The 18,833-nt window shown below is 38.3% G+C and overlaps 1 protein-coding gene across 12 annotated transcripts in view; it reads left to right on the top strand.

Annotated features, from left to right (window-relative positions):
* Positions 1-10,714: 10,714 nt before the first annotated feature.
* FN1 (fibronectin 1) overlaps positions 10,715-18,833 on the top strand; it is an 82,530-nt gene continuing 74,411 nt past the window's right edge. For all 12 annotated transcript variants that reach the window (XM_072617518.1, XM_072617514.1, XM_072617513.1 and 9 more), the window contains exons 1-5: positions 10,715-11,209; positions 12,376-12,504; positions 13,544-13,681; positions 15,711-15,842; positions 17,037-17,174. In XM_072617518.1, the coding sequence (XP_072473619.1) occupies positions 11,047-11,209; positions 12,376-12,504; positions 13,544-13,681; positions 15,711-15,842; positions 17,037-17,174 (700 nt within the window). In that variant the 5' untranslated portion in view covers positions 10,715-11,046. The remainder of the gene's footprint in view (positions 11,210-12,375; positions 12,505-13,543; positions 13,682-15,710; positions 15,843-17,036; positions 17,175-18,833) is intronic.

Raw genomic sequence — 18,833 nt, 5'->3', positions numbered from 1 at the left:
AGAGGACTGAGTGTAAAAAGCCTTTTTAGGAGTTTGGTTGAGAAAGGGAGACAGAGATACAAGATTTTAGTTTGAGGTTTTGATAGGGTCTAGTGAAGATATCGGTGAGTTTTGGGCATATAAAATGGCAATAGAGATGGGACTGGTATATAGGAAGAGGGTAAAGGTTAGACACAATGTTGATTGAGGTTTCAATTTGCTAAAGAACACAGTAAGGTACAATCTTGGAAAGGGGAAGAAACACCAATCTCTTGGAGAGACTCAGGGAAAGGAAGAGAGAGGAGATTATGTGAAAAGGTTTTGAGATAGGAAGGGAGAGAAAGCTCATGGCAAATGACCTCATTTTTCTCAGTAAAGTAAGAGGTGACATCCTCAGTGGAGAGAGTAGGGAATGAGAAGCTGAGGAATTGAATAATATTTGTGCACAGTGAGATAGGGAATCAATTAGGAAGGAATAAAAGGATTATCTATTCCAGGGGTACAATGGTAAATTATTAACAGCCACTTGGGAGGGGGAGTAGAATGGAACACTTTTAAGTTTAAAATACATTATCAACATTTTCTACACTGCTTTCTTAAGTCTACAATGGGGGGTTCAGCAAACTTTGACCTAAAGGGCCAAATCCAGACAACAGTCTGCTTTCATGTTGATTAGTCATTTCAATCATGCCTGACTCTTCATGGCCCCAGTTGGGGTTTTCTTGTCAAAGACACTGGAATGGGTTTACCATTTCCTCCTCTAGTTCATTTTACAGATGAGGAACTGAGGCAAACGGTGACTTGCTCAGGATTACACTTCTAGTAAGTGTCAAAAGCTAGATTTAAACTCATGAAGATGAGCCTTCCTGATTCCTACTTCAGTGCTCTATCCATTTTGCTACCTAGCTACCCTGTTTTGTAATATTTTTAGAGATGTGAATGCTCACACTGAAAATTTAACAATTAAGCTCTATGTCAAGCTGGCTCTAGCATATCCATGGACTACTCCCATGCAGAGTACTGCAGATTACAACCTTTCTCTGTCTTTCCATCTTGTATGATTTTTATCTATCCTCCCATAGATATTCCAAGGGTGCTACATTGGTGATGGGGACCTTTTTCTAGTCTCTTAGCCTTACTTGTGTATCAGTTTAGCATGTAAACAGCCCATTTCTTACCCTTTGCTCTCATTACATGAATTTTCCCCTCTTTTTGGGCTTTTAACTTGAAACTAAAAATTCAAAATCACAATGTACGGAAATACTGGAGAACTTCAGGCCAAGTTTTCTGAATTGGAATATTGTCTAAGGAATTCTCATTAAGACATAATTAAGACATGGGTTTGGGAAGAGAAAGAAAAACAAAGATAAAAATTTTTATGCAAGAAGGGAAACAGTTTTTCATTTGACTTATTATGGGATCAGATTGAAGTATTTAATTCCTCTGTGCCATCTGTATTAGGACAAACTATAATTAAGTATGCCAATTATAATTTTCCTCTATATTTACCTTATATTGACTAGAATTTATATGAGCTTGTAGCAGTTAGTCTACAGAGTATTTGTCTCATACACCTCATAATTTGATTGTACAAGGAATGTGAAAAGACCAATTAAGATCTGTGTGAGCATATTCTGAAAAAAAAATAGTTAAGAGATTTAGAAAGTTTTCAGAGAATTCTTTTAGAAGAGAGAAAAAAACCAAAATATGCTCAGTCTGCTATAAAATTAGAAGAAACTCGGCTATACCAAAAGATCCATGATTTCACAGGGTCTGGGCATTGCCTCTGTCCACACAAGTCACAGACTCTCTACACTTCAGAAGACAGCCTTCATAAATTATTACAGCCAAAAATGTCATCATCCGGTGGTTAACCCTCCAGTGGTGAGCCTCTCCCAATTTAGCTAGAGGGAGCCTCAGATGACAGTCCCCTGTAAAGCCCATAATCAAAATCTGCCTGCTTGGTAGAGCCTCCCAGAGCTTAGACTCAGCTGGCACAACCTACAGGGTCACCTCCACACCACAATGAGGAATTTCCTCCTCCATGGAGGAAAACTAGAAGAAAAACTCACAAATACTTCTTCAAAATGTTTGTCACTGGAAAGGTAAAGTTTTGCTAAAGCATCTTTAGCAAAGATAAGATAAGATTTAGATAAGAATGCTTATCACAAGATTTTTTGAATACCCAGGAGATCCAAATATTCATGGGATTTTTAAAGTTTAAGTTGACATTAAACTTCTACGATTCCTAAAGTTATGTAAAGTAGCAAAACATTGTCTATATTTGTTGGGCTCCTAATTGTCACATTGAATCCCTGTAGGGGAAAGGCAAAAAGAATTGAAAAATATTATCTGCAACAAGAAATGAGAGGCCAAAGTCTTATAGATCATTCAAAAATCTCATGCTAGTACTTTATTATTAATATTCTAATTAAGAAAAGAGTTAGAACATTTGAGAAAATGGCACACATTGGACACTGTAAAAAATAAAACCAGCTATAACTTAACAGGAAGCAACAAATTCAGAATCAATTATCCATGTTCTACTATGTCATCAACTAATTAGTGTATAGGCAAAATCAAATACCAGATTAGAGGAAAGGACAAAGATGGGCTAGAGAAATTTTGTATGATCACAGAAGCTCCCACCTGACCTATTTAAATAAGCTGTTAATTGAATAATGGAAAGTGACCGTAATTTTATCACCATTTCTTGGAGAAGTTCAACCAAGGCCACTGTAAGAAGGTCAGAATTGCCTGGGAATAGCTTCAGCCAGGGAACATTGGATCTTCTAGCCAAGCAGAGAGACGACAGTCTATGGCAAAATTGACTTGAATTATAAGCTAATTTTCAAAATATTATGGAGGAGGATGACAGAAAACTAGGAACCAACTTGCCTTACAAGTTAATGAAAGGTAGTGGGAGAGAAAGCAAACCTGTAGAGAGCTTGGTGTGAGATCCAGCTAAGCCAGGTTATCTGAGAGCATTTGAAAGTGGAATTGAAAGAACAGTAAACAGCTTAAAAACCGAATAGAATTGCTACAATGTTTATGGTGATTGGTTTGGATCAGCAATGATCGTAAAATCTCCACAACTGGAATCTTTCAACCATAGTATGTGAGAATAGCAGGAGAGGGGGAGAGAAGGAAAGAGAGAGAAAAAGAGAGAGAGAGAAGCGAAAGACAGGGATGTCCACAGTTATTGACTGCTCCTGCTTCCTCACCTCTATAAAAACTTTGTGGAAATGGTTTATTCACGCATTAAGAGTATCTTAATGAAAGTATGACATGGGTACAGGCAAAACTTTGCAAATGATTTCCTGTAGCATATCTTTACAATCACACACCAAACTAAGAGATCAGAGAACATTAAGACCCAAGAAGCCACAAGGTCACAATGTGGAAGATTAAATCCAGACTTTGCTCTCCTCTCCTACAGTCTCAGTTATTGTATATTTCTGACCAAACAAACAGTTTGTTAATAGTCCAATAGTTAATTAATAGTCCAAGAAACTACTGCTCAAAATCACCTTTTGTCATCAGGAAGTATCTTTAAAATGAATAGGTATCCTTACACACAGTTCATCCTCTACAGGGACATGTCAGAGAAGGGCTATCTTTCCAGTGAAGTTCTAAGACTCAAGGATGGGTATGCTAGAATTTCCCAGAATTCCATTTTCTATGAGACTGTGTGTCTGCCCTGCATGAAAATTGCATCATGATGAACTTTTGTGGGAAGACTTCTAGGGAGAATGAGATGGAGAAATGATTAACAAAACCCACTACAGGAAGGGCACAGTAGCACCTTAGTCTGCTTTTCTTGCTACAAAAAATAGACTAATGAGAACTGAGAAAGAAAACTTCAAGCTTTGGCTGAGATGGTTGAAAGTGGGACTCTACTGGATTTTCTGCCCACCACAAGAACTGCCTATTCAGTCATTTGATAGGTTGGAAGCTGAGAAAGAGAAATTCTAGTCACTTTTCTGGGGACTGTCTTTTTGCCCCTTTTTGTATTGCTAGACCATAGTATGTGGTAGGCTCTTAATAAATGTTTATTGATCGATGATTGATCGATTGATTCTCTAGTGACTGTGAGATCATGGCCAAACCACTTAACCCGTCTCTGCTTTTAATTTCTCCATGTACAAAATTGGAATAACATTATCCTTTATTGACATCTTAGGAAGACTGTAAAGTAATTAATGCGAAATCACTTTAAACTCTCTAGAAGGAAGGTACTATGTAAATCTTTAATATACTTGTTGTTTTTCAGTTATTTCACTCATATTCAACTCTTCCTGATCATATTTGGGGGTTTTCTTAGAAAATATACTGGAGTGGTTTACCATTTGCTTCTCTAGCTCATTTTACAGATGAAGAAATTAAGGCAAATAGGGTTAAGTGACTTGCCCAAGGTCACACAGCTAGTAAGTGCCTGAGGCCAGATTTTAACTCTGAAAGATGAGTTTTCCTGAATCTAGGCTCAGAATTTATTTCCACTGAGTCATCCAGCTGACCCCTGGTATGCTTAGCATCATCATTTTTAAAAATCAGGTCTAGTATTTCATTGGTATAGGGAACTGCCCAGTAAGGAAATATCTTCTACCAATACAAATGGGCAGCTTCTCTGAAACTTACAGTCTTAGCACTTTACCTTGGATATTCAGAGTTCAAATCACTTGCCTAAGGTCACATATACTGGTATATATATCACAGGCAGAATTTGAACTCAGGTCTTCTTGATTCCCATGTGAGCTCTCTATTCACTGTTAAACAGACTGTCATCATTAATACTATTATTATTTCATTTTTAAAATGCATATAAATCTGGTCTTAATTCCATATAAGAGTAAGAGCCCTATTGGTCAAATATAGTGAAATACCATATTTTGAGGTGGGAGGAATTTTAAAGATGTAGGGTTTTTTTTCTCAGGAAGCAAATAAACATCTTTGACTTGGTTTTCCTGTTTGTTGTCATGACAGAAGCATATCTACCAGTTGAACTCAAAAGTATCTCAAAGTCTCAATGTAGAGTTCAACTTTAATAAAATACAACTGCACTAAGACTTTTGGGACATACTTTACAGTTGTCAGTTTAGCTTTATTAGATTAATGTTAATTTTGAAAAGTCGCCTGGGAATTACACTACTGTAACCAGAAGGGTTCACCTGTTAAGAAACAAAGGAATGGGTTTGCTTTTTTTTTAATGCTAACTAAAAATCGATTAACCTAATATATAAACAGAATGGTAATTAAATGAAAATTGATTAACTTTCAAAGCAAAAATCATATTCTCTTATATGTGTGTTCTCACATCATTTTGAGCACCAAGCCAGTTGTAGGAAAAGTTGTTCAGGTATTTAACACACACAAAAAGTTACTTGATAAGCCTTGGTTTCTTTAAGTAGTCAGGTTCAACACCTGCATCTAATGAATGGCATTTTCAAGGAAAGGTAATAGGATGATCTGTGGACTTAGTTTAAATCAACATAAGGAAAGAAAATCACCCCCTTCATCTTCATCCAGCCTAAGACAGGAAGAACTCACTGTGTCCTGAATCGTAAAAAGGTCATGGATCCTTTGAACTGAAGGAGCCTCTAGGGGTCATTTTGTTTATCACCTGTCCTTCAACAAATTAAAAATGGGATAGAATGCAAACATGTTCAAGAAAGAAATGCCACCTTTTTTACTACCTTCTAGAGGCATCAGGAAATCATTGATCATCTAAGCTAAAATTTGTACGAACAAAAGATTCAGAGACAAGAAAGTTGCCTGTGATTAATATCTGCTCTAATAAAATAAAATTGTTCAATTTGAAAAAAAAGCAAGAGTCCAACAATTCAATTCAATTTAATAAGGCTATATTAAGTAAGTGCCTACTATGTGTCAGGCACTTTGCTTATGCTTAGAGATGCAAAGGCAAGGAGGAAACTATCCCTGCTCTCAAGGACTTTACATTGTTAGTATTTTACTTTTTTGCATATTTATTCCTTAATCTGGGCAACTAGGTGGCACATTGGATAGAACATTGGATCTGGAGTCAGGAAGACCTGAGTTCAAATGTTACCGCTGACACTTACTAGATGTGTTACCCTGGTCAAGTCACTTAACACTATTTACCTCAGTTTCCTCATCTGTAAAATGAACTAGAGAAGAAAATGGCAAACCATTCTAGTACCTTTACCAAGAAAACTCCAAGTAGGTTGAAGAGTGGATCACAACTAAAATAAGTAAACAACAATATTTTAAAATTTATTTTGACCCTTTTAAAAAAGTCTTAACGAGCTCTGGTACTTTTCTTGGGATGGGGGGTAGCAAGTCTTTGCTATATATTAATTCTTCTATATGATAAACATAATCTTCGACTGAAAATTCAAGGAAATTAAATTCAGAAGCACATGACTACTCTTCCTTCCCATTAACTTCTTTCAACTAAAAAATAAAAACAATGAAACCACAAACAGCTTTTCTTCTTACAGTTACTCGAAACAAAGAAGTCTTCCTGTTCTCTGAAAGACATTGAAATTCAGCTTGCTTTGGGAAATCCAGAAACAAGACCTAAGATTGGTTCAACAAATCATTTGTCTCAATGTACAGTACAGGAGATGAAAGCCAGTCCTTGATGAAGGAAAAACTTTCTCTTAGGAAAATGAAAAAAAAAAAAAGTCAGGACTCCCTTTCTATACTGTTAATCTTAGAAGTGGCTTTGAAAAAAATCAAGATGGTAAAAATTAAATGTAGAAAATAGTATTTTTAAAAATCCATTGCATTCTGTTATGCTTTTCTGCCTGGAGCTCAAATAAATAAAGGAAACTCAGTGATATTCCATGGAAGGAGTGGGGAGAGGGAAGGTTATTTACCACAGTGCACCCCACCCTGTGAAAATATCCTTCACAGTTCCCAGGAAGTCAGTTTAAGGGACTATACATGTCAGTTGGGAATGAACAGCAAGCAAACCAAGAATCAATGTAGTTTTTAAGATTTAATTTTCTTTCCAGTTCGAGATAACAGACTAGCTTAGTTACAAGTGATTTTGTAATGAAAGAAAACTGTGGTAACGCTTTTTATCTAAACCAAGGAAATGTCTCAATAACCAATAGTTTTTAAAAGTGAGGGGAGGGGGAATCTTTCAAATAAATAAAAGGAGAAAACTATCTTGACATCCCTATAATGTGCAGTCAAATATCTCTTCCTTTTTACTAATGACATTTTTTTCTCAGTCTTTTGAATCATCCATCTGAATGAAGTTGTAGAAGCTTCTTAGTTTTAGAGTGGGTGGTTTTTTTTTTACGGTCTTGTATGCATATTATTCTAATGCATTTTGGGAAGAGAAAATATTGCAAACTCTAATGCTTTTAGTTCACTAAATATTTCCCTAACCACTGATTACCTTCTCCCAGAATCTATGTATTTTAAGTAAACTTTCTACTGTATGTTTATTGTGCTTATACACTGATTTCCAGGTATCCTTGCTTGGGAATACCTGGCTTCCCAGAAACTTGCTAGAACTTCCACAATGAGTCTTTTTTACCTTTAAAGGAAAAACACTGTTTTGTCAGGTAATGATGAGAACCTAAAAAAAAAAAAACCAAAAAAACCACAAAACTCAGACCAAACAGACCGTGACCAAGTGCTCTGAGTTTGGGAAAATCCACAATGCTCTTCCAACTTAAAATGTCAGTCGCAGTGGTACCACAAGAGATTATTTTGTACTTCTTGTAGGAAACCTATATTCCTTTGGAATATTTCCCTTTGGACTATTCTCCTTTTTGTTGTTTTATCACTGACAAAAAGCTTTTGCTTTGTCATTTTAACAGGCTAAATATTTTCCAAATACTAGCATTAGGATTGCAATATGGAAAAAGCTGAATGTGGGATTTTGGGAGGAAAAATATCTTGCTTACTTGCTACCAGTGAAACTGATTTTTTTCCCGAAGAAAACATAATTAACATACCTTTCTTTTGTAAGTGTGCAGAACTTCCAGGGTTTTGGCCTATCTTGGTTACTGAAGGAGGCTGCAGACTCTTCTCTGAAAGCCTTTAAAGGAAGAATGAGTTTGAGTTGTCAAGAAAGTCGCCTAATGTCCTATTCTCATTTTCCATCAGAGCATTTAGGTGACCCTGGGTTTTCAAAGGCTATCTCCATGAAGTCCAAGCATTGATAGATAGGTCCATACCAGCCTAAGAGGCATTAAATGTAGACCACATGCTTATTGTTTGAGGGCTAGCCTGCCTGAATTTTGAAAGACTGATCACAAAGTTGGCCACGTGCAGTGGTGAGCCAGCTTGTGCAAACTCAGGAAAGCCTGTTAGATTTTCATTGTGAGAGCCTACAAATCAGGATTTGGTTTATTGTTTCATTCTTTACCTAAAATTAAGAAACTGATGATGGAAAAAATCTTAATAATGCAGATTAAGCTTAAAAATGTGCTGTGTGTATAAGTATATTGTGTATGTATGTGTATGTATATGCACACATACATGCATATATATATATGTGTGTGTATGTTTGTGAGTATGTATATTCCCCCAGAGAGCCAGTTGTCAAACATTCCCCAACATGCCATTGGCATGGTAAATAATGTTTAGGTATAGCAACTTTCAAAAATCACCTTGCCAAGTCCTAGATTTTATGATCAATATTTAAGGAAGGAGTATTCACCCTATCCAAATCATGCGTTCTTGAAGTAGAGAATGGGAGACCTGCTCCTATCTGAAGTAAGAGGCTTCTCAACATGACTTTTCAATGTTCCCTTCCTGCCCAGTGAATGATTCTAGAGGGAAAAGGAGGAATCTTTTCAGTGGGAGGGTGTTCTCACAGAAAATGTAATTCAGATGGAAAATGGTTGAATCCCTTTTTATTTTCCTTTGATCAAGTGGATGGCTCCACAAGTCATTCAGAAAAAAGAAAGCAGACTAAGAAATGCATTTTGGCTAACAATCTCCATCTATCCATATTGTATTCATCCAGAGAATCAGAGATTTAGAGTGGGAAAGCACCTTCTCCTCTGATACACAGAGAAAGCTGAAGATTAAAGAAATGAAGTAATTGTCCAAGGACACACAGATAGTAAGTGACAGGATTAGGCTTAGAGATGAAGAAACTGAGGCCCTTAAGAGTTAAATGAGTTTCCCAAGATCACAAAGCTACAAGCACCTAGGGAGATAGCATGGTGGTGTGAATAGGACACTAGACTTGAGTCAGGAAGACTTGGACTCAAATTCCACCTCACTAGCTAGGTGTTGCAGTGGATAGAGCACCAGTGCAGGAGTCAGTAGGACCTGAGTTCAAATCTCACCTCAGACACTTGACACTCACTAGCTGTGTGACCTTGGGCAAGTCACTTAACCCCAATTGCCTCATCCTGGGTCATCTCCAGTCATCCTGATGAATATCTGGTCACTGAATTCAGATGGTTCTGGAGGAGAAGTGAGGCTGGTGACCTGCACAGCCCTCCCTCACTCAAAACAAAGTCAAGGGCAAGTCATGTTGTTATTTCTCTGATGGCATGGTCTTCTTGGGCAATGAAGGATCAACACACACACACACACAGGTGTGTAAGGATGGGCAAGACCCTAACCTATCTGTGCCTCAGTTTCCTTATTTGGGGAAGGATTATACTTAATGGCCTATGAGGTCCTTTCCAGTTCTAATTCTATGACCTAAGATCTAAACAGAAAACAAATCAGTGCAGCACTTAAGACAGTGCCCCACACCTAGGTACTTAATAACAGTGTATTGATTGACTAATCAAAGTCCAGTGCTCTTTCTTCTACAGTCCAGAAGACTGCATGCTTTTTGTATAGTGCACCTTTTGTATAAGCAGAGAATGTCTGTCTTTCTCTTAGAGTCATTCTGCTTTTCTCTGTCTTGAAAATGGAAGGTGTTTATTTGCTTCTGCTTATCCTTCTTCACTCAGGTTGGTTTTTATTTTTATTTTTGTTTTTTGATAGCCCATGAAGATGACACGATATCTTATTTAACAATATATCTTATTTAACAACATATTTAAAAATTAAAAAACAATATGTTTAACAATATATTTAAAAAAGAAATAATTGGCTTTCATTCCCCGACCTCCAATAGATCTCATTTGACCATGCCTTTCAACTGTTCAGAGCTCACCCAGGGCTTGGCAGGTGTGGCATTTGTACGGAGAGAGAGAAAGAGCTGAGCAAGAAGGATACCTAATGAAGACAGAAAGAATCCCCAATCCAGAACCACAGCCCAAAGTGAGGGAAGAGTACGAGGGAAGCCAACATGGGGCAGCCTGGACCTGGGACGGTGGGCAACCTCTGGACTTTGCAGAAGGGAAGTGGTTGGTGACTTTGGTCTGTCTTCCCACAAATACCACTGGAGTGAGTAGACTTTTTCTGCTGAAGTGATGCAATGTTCTTAAACTAGCAAAAAAAAGAAAGAAAGAAAAAAAAGAGGGAGAGAAGGGAGAAAAAAATTGGAATACCCTCACTTCACACAACTCCCACCACTCTTTCCTGCTTCTCTCCTGCCCACTACCACAAAAGGGGGGGGAAGAGAGAGTAAAAAGTTGGGCAACTGTTAAAGGAAACAAAAAAGTTCTCTTTTCCCCACCTCCTGGCCCGCGATCAGCATCTCTTTTGTTAGCGGTCCGGTACAGCCTTCCCTCCGTGACGTCAGGGGGCCCCTGGACCAATGGGCGAGGTGCTGGCCCCGGCTGGGGAATCGGGCGGGTCCCACCTACCCCGGCTCGCCAGTGGCCTGGCGGGGGTCGGGAGCAGAGGGTCCCATATAAACCCCAGCGCGCTCGGGCTCTCCGGCTCCGGCAGGCTGCAGGGTTCGAGGGGTGTGGAGAGAGGCGCACTGCCTTGGAGAGCAGAGGGACCCACGGCAGCCCCATCTTCAGTGCTTCTCCCCAGTCCCTTTTCCCTCCCCTTCCCCACTCTTGGTTCCCTACCTTCCCGCAGAAGTCTAGGGCCGGCCAGCGCTCCATGCAGCTTGCTCTCCCGCGGCTTGCCAAGTAAACCAGAAACTTAGGGTGGGGAGCAGTTGGTCTCTGCAGGAGCCTCTCTCAGTCCCCGCTTTGCAAGATGCCCAGGGACCCCGTCCCGGGAGGGCGGCGGCTGCTGCTGCTGCTGCTCCTTGCGCTATGTCTGGGCACCTCGGTGCAAGCCGCAAAGTCGAAGAAAAACCGGAGGCAAACTCAGCAAATGATTCAGCCTCCGTCCCCGGTGGCTGTCAGCCAAAGCAAAAGTGAGTAGCTTTCTCGGAGGCTTTCTCCCAGGACGGGACAAGTCGCCCAAAGTTGCTGGAGGAAACTTTTCTGGGTCCGTTAATGAATGCCTTAAAGAATCCAGTTGTAGGAACAAAGCCATTTCAGGGACCTGAGTGCCTGCTGCTGTTGGAATTCTGGGTTCCTTCTCTAAAGGATCTAAGAATTCACTGGGGATGCTTGTTGGGGGGTGGGGTGGGAGCGGTGTATTTCGTTGGAAAGCCCATCAGTCCTATAGATCGGATGCCTTTTTATCCAGTTAGGACTTTATGGAAGAATCAGATCAATGGGCGTTTTCTCAAAATGTCCATTCAAAATTTGGTTGACTTTTATGGACACTGCATTTTCGTCCTTTCCGTAAGTTTAACTGGTGTAACGTTTTCAAGATGAAAGGAAGATAGGTAGGGGAGTTAGGGAGGGAGTGCCTGCAAAATCTGCTACTGTTCTTTAGCCAGCTCTGAAACTTGGGCATTTGGTTCAAATTGCCTTCAGCCCCTGGAGATACTTCACCGTGTAAGGAAGAGGGAATTTCTTTTCCAGCTTTGAAAGGGAACCGTTTTTTCAATGGTCTAATGGAAACCACTAAAACTTGCTGAGTGGGACATGTTTCTGTCATTAATCACTGCTCCATTTACCTCCACAATGGCAATGTGGTTTGTGGGAACTTTCTTTTCTTTTTTCTTTTTAGTCAAGTCTCCAACTTCTGGTTTTTTAAGAAACTTTTTCACTTCTGGTCAATTGGAAATAGTTTCACTAAGTAACGTTTAGTTCTGTAACAATACCCAAAACTCACCCCTACTTGATTTCTGTTGGCCCCAAAGATTGCTAGACAACTTTTTAAACTCATTGCTTTTGGATGATCTGCGCCCTCTCTCTCTCTCTCTCTCTGTCTCTCTCTGTCTCTGTCTCTCTCTCTGTCTCTGTCTGTCTCTGTCTGTCTGTCTGTCTCGCTCTCTCAGCTTTTATGATGCTTTGAAGGCTAGAGCTCACTTCTCCAATTCACTTCCTATCATTGTTAGTTTCTTATTAACCCTATTTAGTTTCTTTATTTCGTTATTGTCAATTTAGTTAAGTAGAAAAGTTTCCAGGCATGAAATGGAAAGTCAATAATAGATGATACGTTTTTTTCCCTGTGAATTCATTGCAGCTGGCTGTTATGACAATGGAAAACACTACCAGATCAACCAACAATGGGAGCGCATTTACTTGGGAAACGCACTGGTTTGTACCTGCTATGGAGGCAGCCGAGGTTTTAACTGTGAGAGCAAGCCTGAACGTAAGTGAGAGAGAGTTAGATGGAGAAGTGCTGATCATTAATTAACTAGACAAAGAAATTACAAATTAAAATTCTAGGGCATTTTCCTCAGTTCAGAGCTACATAATGTACAATTTTAAGTTCTAAAAATATTTAGTAAGTTCTTTGTACACTCATCTCTGTCTTAGAGGTGATAGCTAATGTCAAAGTAATTTTACTTTTAAAAAAGAATAAAACAAATTGCTTCCTAAGTCTCTTCTATTCCCTAATTTAATGAAAAATATACGTGTTATTTGCCCACAAGATAAAATGCATAGTTATCCCTGGAAAGTGGTAGGAGATTTTAAATATGTAAAGAAAAGGGACTGGATCTGTGAATTCATTGGGACCTCCCAGTTGAGGAAACTCCCTCAATCACATAGGTTTACACCTTTTCTCTACAACTTAGATTCTTAACGTCGTAAGTGTTTAAACTGCAGAGAAGCAGTTTTTGTGGACTAGAAACCATATTAGGAGGATCAAATCCCCTTACATGTGAAAAGTGATGTCAATTGTATCTTTAAATCTGACCTCTTAAAATAGACTTTCCCCCTTTGTAATCATTGATATTTTTCTCCTTAAGTCTGTCAAAACTCATCCAAAAGAAGCATTAGTATGACTATTGTGGGAACAGTATTAAATAATAAATTTAGTTGCCCAATGGGGGAAGGGGTGGGGCAGGAATTAATAAACTGTAGACTTATGTATAGCACTCCAGTTTGACTTCCTGAGGCAAGCATCTATATCTCAAATTTCTTCCCTAATAGCATGGAGTGTGTCAAAAGCACAGCAGCTTTTATGACACCTGTTCTTTACAATGGAAATCACGTTGTAAAACAACTTGAGGACCCAAGGCCATAGAGGCACTATCTGAACCAAGAGGAAAATGTGAATCTCCTCAATCCATGTCCTTTGCTTTTCTTCATCCACTCTGCTCTGTCTCCTCTAGAATGGGAAATGGGTCTTTGTACAGATGGGATTCTAGGAATGTAAAAGTTGTTCCTCTAATCTTCCCTCTCAGCTGAAGAAACATGCTTTGACAAATATACTGGAAACACCTACCGAGTCGGGGACACTTATGAGCGCCCAAAAGATTCCATGATTTGGGATTGTACCTGCATTGGGGCTGGTCGAGGGAGAATCAGCTGTACCATTGCAAGTAAGGAACACTTCAGTATGACTTCTTTTCATTGTACTAGCCAGTACCTTCTGGAAAAGTTCACTTAGTAAAGACAAAGTGTGTCCTTCTCTATAAGTATGAACTCAATTCCGATCACAGACAACTTTCTACTATTGGTAAAAAGCATTTGTGGTTACCCGTGAGCATCCTGGGCTACTTTTACACAGCTGTCCAGTCAGGATATGAGCTTCTGAACACAAAGTGGAATGTATGTTGGAGTATGTGTGTGTGTGTGTGTGTGTGTGTGCGCGTGCATATGTACCTGTGTCTGTGTCTTCAGCTCCACTTCAGAATATAAATTAATTGAGAAATTATCTGGTGCCCATTCTCTACTTAGAACAGATAAGCCAGCTGTTTGATGTGACATAGATTTAAGAGAAAAAGTATATATTTTTGGTATCTTCATATGTGACATGTTAACCTGATCATAAGTATGACTGATCCATTCATTTTGTTCTTTTTCACAATCCAAATTGATTATGATCCTCAGAAGCTGTTAAATTTGGGGGGCAACTAATTTCATTCATATGTCATTTATGTTTTCATTACTATAGCTCATGGATACACTCCAATTTCTTACTGTTTAATACATTACTCTGAAAATAGACCTTAACTGTATTTCTGAAGGGAAAATACAATCAAATGTCCCAAAGTATCTAACAGTAAGGGTAGTTCTAATAGGGTCAAGGAATTCATTTAAATTTGATCTGCTACATCTTATTAGCTGATTAAACTAGAAGGTTGTGTGTGTGTGTGTGTCTATTTACGTCTTTATCAATTTAAAAGTCAGAGACACAATACTCAGGCATTCATTTATGATTAGTCCAAACCAGTTCTCTTAATACTTTAGTTTGGAAATATCCAAATTTAAGGGCTTAGGGTTTTCTCTAAAATTTCTCCTCCACCTTCCTCTCTCTGTCTCTCTCTATTTCTCTCTCTCTCAAGGATATTTCATGCTTACCTTTCTTGATTTAGGATCATCAGTTTAGGCACAGAAGATTCCATCAATCTAATCCTCTCTAATTTGACAGTTGAGGTACCTGAGTCTCTGATAAATTAACTTGCCCAAGGTAGCATAAGCCATAAGCTCAAGAGTCAGGAATTGGACACAGGTCACCGGTTTCCAAATATGGTGCTCTTTCCATGCATCAATGAGTTTAATGTTTCTGGGAAAATAAAAATACAGTACACACTTAGGTTTACCTTTATGATGCTTTCCCCAAAATTGTAATCTACTCCCAAGTTTACTAGACTGGATAAGCATGAAAGTAACTCTCTAGTGTTGTTTCTGCCCACTGTAGAAAGGAGAGGTGATATGAAATGTTGTCTACATCAGAATTAGAGTTAGGATTAATCTAGCTGTGTCACAGCTGTTGGAGGGTGAAGCACCTTCACCCCATCCTCCTCATTCTTTTTTTTTAACTTCAATCTGATCTTAGGAATTAGATTTTTGTGATCTTCCAAGGAAGAGAAGATTTGAGATTTTGTGACTAGGTCCCTCACCAACCATTCACATTTTCTGGTAGATACTCCATTGTGAAATGGCTGGAAAAAATAAGAACAATTAACAATAGCTTATACCTTTTGGCATCTCTAAACAAGGAAATTTTGGACATTTCAGTAATATCTCACATTTCTGGAGTATTTCCTAATCTCACAAGGTGTTTTTCTTCATAACAATCTAGTGAAATAGAATAGAAATTTTGTTATCTCCATTTAGAGTGAAGAAACTGAATTTCAAAGAAGTGAGATGACTTACCCAAGATCAAATATCTTATAACTAGGAAATGTGGCATTCGAACCTAGGTCTTCAGCCTTCAAGTCCTGATCTGTTTCCATAGCACTACACTGTTTTTTTCTTCAAAAGTTAACACTTTTTCATGTTACATGTTTTCAAGTTACATGTTTACATTCATGGAGGATGACCCTGGGGGAAAAAAATCCCTTCTCTTCTTGCCCTCTTGATAACCAGCAACTAATTGAATTTCCTTTAAAACAAAAAAAACAGATCGCTGTCATGAAGGGGGTCAGTCCTACAAAATAGGTGACACCTGGCGCCGACCACATGAGACAGGAGGCTACATGCTTGAGTGCGTTTGTCTTGGTAATGGAAAAGGAGAATGGACCTGCAAACCTGTAGGTATGTGGCTTTTTAAAGGCTGAAAAAAAGGGAAGGCTTTCAAGGAGAGATGGGCAGGAATTGTATTTAAATGGACCAAGCTGATAGGACAAGGGCCCATATCTTGATGAAAAAATGGAATTGAGCCAATCTCCAAATTTTACATTACCTCTTTTGCTGGGTAAAATTGGTAAAAGAGTGATTGGGATCATAAGTGTGTAGAATTGAAAGGATCCACAGAGACCATCTAATCCCGTTATTTCATTTTATAGAAGTGGACATTGAGGCCCAGGGAAGTTAGGAGACTTATCTAGTCTCACGCAGGTACTAAGTGTTATAGGCAAGAACATGGGAAGATGAGATGCTCCTGAGTCCAGAAAAAGTGTTAATATTGCCCTAAAAAAATGTATCATATTGCCTTAGAATAATAAAATTTTATATATTTCTCCAAAAAAAAAATAACAGACAGAATTGGGGAGAGTTAGAAGCCATTTCCCTGAGGAGAAGGGAATATTTTTGACACCTGGTAACTGATTCCTGTGAGTTCAGAATACCCTTTTAGTCTGTGTTACACATTATAAAGGGGGAAGAGTTGAAAGCTTTGGGGGTTTTTAAACATCTTTACAAAAATGAGTCCCAAACTAAAATACAAAATGTTGTGTTATATAATTCCTGAACCTTTTCCTTGAAACTGTCAAAATGTATAGGGACTTAAAAGAGAAAAGGAAACCTTCACTCATCTATTAGAAGGAAAAAATAAAAGTATTTAAACTGTACTCACTTTATCCCTAGTTAACAATTCAAGAGACTGGGAATTTTTCAAATAAAAATTGGATGTTTTGAATACCTTTTTGTCTATGATCATTCCAATGAAGATTAGAATTTAGTTCTTTTAAATTGTTTTGAGTCTTTTACCCAAAAATGGTTTAAATTCAAAGTTCTGATGTAAATAATATCCTTTAATTTAAAAATGATGGCAAAAAGTCTTAATACCAGTGTGTAAAAGACAGATAATCCATTAATTGATAACAACAAAACAATATCTGCTGATTTGCATTCAGCCTCTTTTATTACTGGATACTGTGCACCTAAGGCCTAATTTTGGCAGTGGATTTCCTCTTTAAAAAAAAGTGGCTAGATTTCTGCTGACCTTTACACTTTTATTTATAGGGAGGTTGCATAATTCCAAATACCTCTTTTCTTTTTGTTCCACAGCTGAAAGGTGCTATGACAACACTGGTGGGACCTCCTATGTTGTTGGAGAGACTTGGGAGAAGCCATATCAAGGCTGGATGATGGTGGATTGTACCTGTTTAGGAGAAGGCAGTGGACGTATCACATGTACCTCTAGAAGTACGTTTATTTATTTCTAGAATCTTCGTATGTAGTGATAGACATCTGGTTAATGCTCAGAATACTGAGATGTTTGCTCTGGCCCAGAGTTCAGACACTAAGGTAAAGTCTGCATGGAGAAGAATGCATCCAGAATTACTTTACCTACTCCAACGATGACAGAATTAAAAGTGAACAATGAACTAGTTTATAGACAGATTGGGTTGTTTTTCCAGGTTAAACTGGTAATCCCTGGATGTAGTTTAAAATGAGTAATTTTTTAAATTCTGTACAGTCAACAAACTCAGTATCTCCCCAGTTTTGGAAGGCAGCAAGCAAGATGGAAGAAAAGTGTGGGTATTTAGTGCATTTGGTTCAGAACAGAAGCTGGACATGGCAGCCCATGTTATGCAGTCAAAGCCTTATTAAAATGGGGATAACTTAACCCAATATCACCAGCCTCCTTCCTCTCCCCTCTTGCTGACTTCTTTAGATTCATTTCATATGCTCAGCACCCTATTTCCCTACTCTTGCCCTATATGTCTTCACTTAGCCCTTACTGAGAATGAAAACTCTTGGTGGCTCATGAGTGGTGTAAAGAGACCTTCTCTGCATTTTTCAAGAGAAGATGCAATCTGATGTAATTCTTAGAATTCAAAGACTTCCACAGATTTTCAGAAGCAGGTTTTAGTTTCAGGAAACATCTGCCACCTGGTTCTAGTGTTTGCAGTGTCAATGGTACACGCAAAACAAACATGGTATTCAGAGAAGGATGAGCCAATCATCCGTTGAAAGGGAGTTCATGGAAATTAATCATCTGCAAAGAAAGGAGGACCTCAATATATATTCATATGTCCTAATAACTTGAGTTGGAAATCATAAATGATCTTCCCCCTCTCTTTAATATGTTAAAGTAGGATCCAGAACAAAAACATCCATGGAAGAAAAGGTTTACTTAATCTGATAGCTCCTTGCTTTTACAATTTGGGGACATTTAAGGTTTAGCAAATAGAAGCAAAGCTCTGAAATGTGAGTTTTCTTGGTGGGGATTTGAACTTTGAATGGTACCTATCTCTTGGCTGAATCACTGGGAGAAAAATTAACCTGAAAGCCAAAACATGTTGTTTGAAGGGGGTGACTTCAGAGAGGTATGACTTCTCTTCTCTGGGGCCTTTCATGGACTTGAAAACAAGCTGTAAAATACCTGGGCTCCTGAATCTTTGTCATTCACCTTCTCTAAAACTCCCATGTGAGATCACTTGTTGCCTTAGGGATTCAAGTCTTTTCAAAGCTTTGAACTAATGAAAAATGTAAGGTTTTGCAGAATCAAAAGTAAGGATCTTAGGGCAACTTGTAAATATAAATCTGGATTGAAGAATTCATTGTTAACTGTTTTAACCTATATATTTTTTTAATCTTGTGTGATTTGGTTATCTTTTGAGGGCCTTTGGCCTTCTAATATTTTTATATATACAAGCAAAATAAGTCAATAAAATAAAGTTATATTTTATGTCATGATGTAGAGGAAAGAGTATTGCATTTGAAGTCAGAAAGACAGGTTAAAATTATGGTTCTGATAGTATCTGTATCACCTTGGAAAAAGCATTTACTCTCCTTATGCCTCACTTTTTTCAACTATAAAATGAGGAGGTTGGACTAGATGATTTCTAAGGTTTTTTC

This window comes from Notamacropus eugenii, chromosome 6 (assembly GCF_028372415.1).
Source record: "Notamacropus eugenii isolate mMacEug1 chromosome 6, mMacEug1.pri_v2, whole genome shotgun sequence".
NCBI classification, from domain to species: domain Eukaryota; kingdom Metazoa; phylum Chordata; class Mammalia; order Diprotodontia; family Macropodidae; genus Notamacropus; species Notamacropus eugenii.
This window is presented reverse-complemented; position numbering and strand designations above follow the sequence as displayed.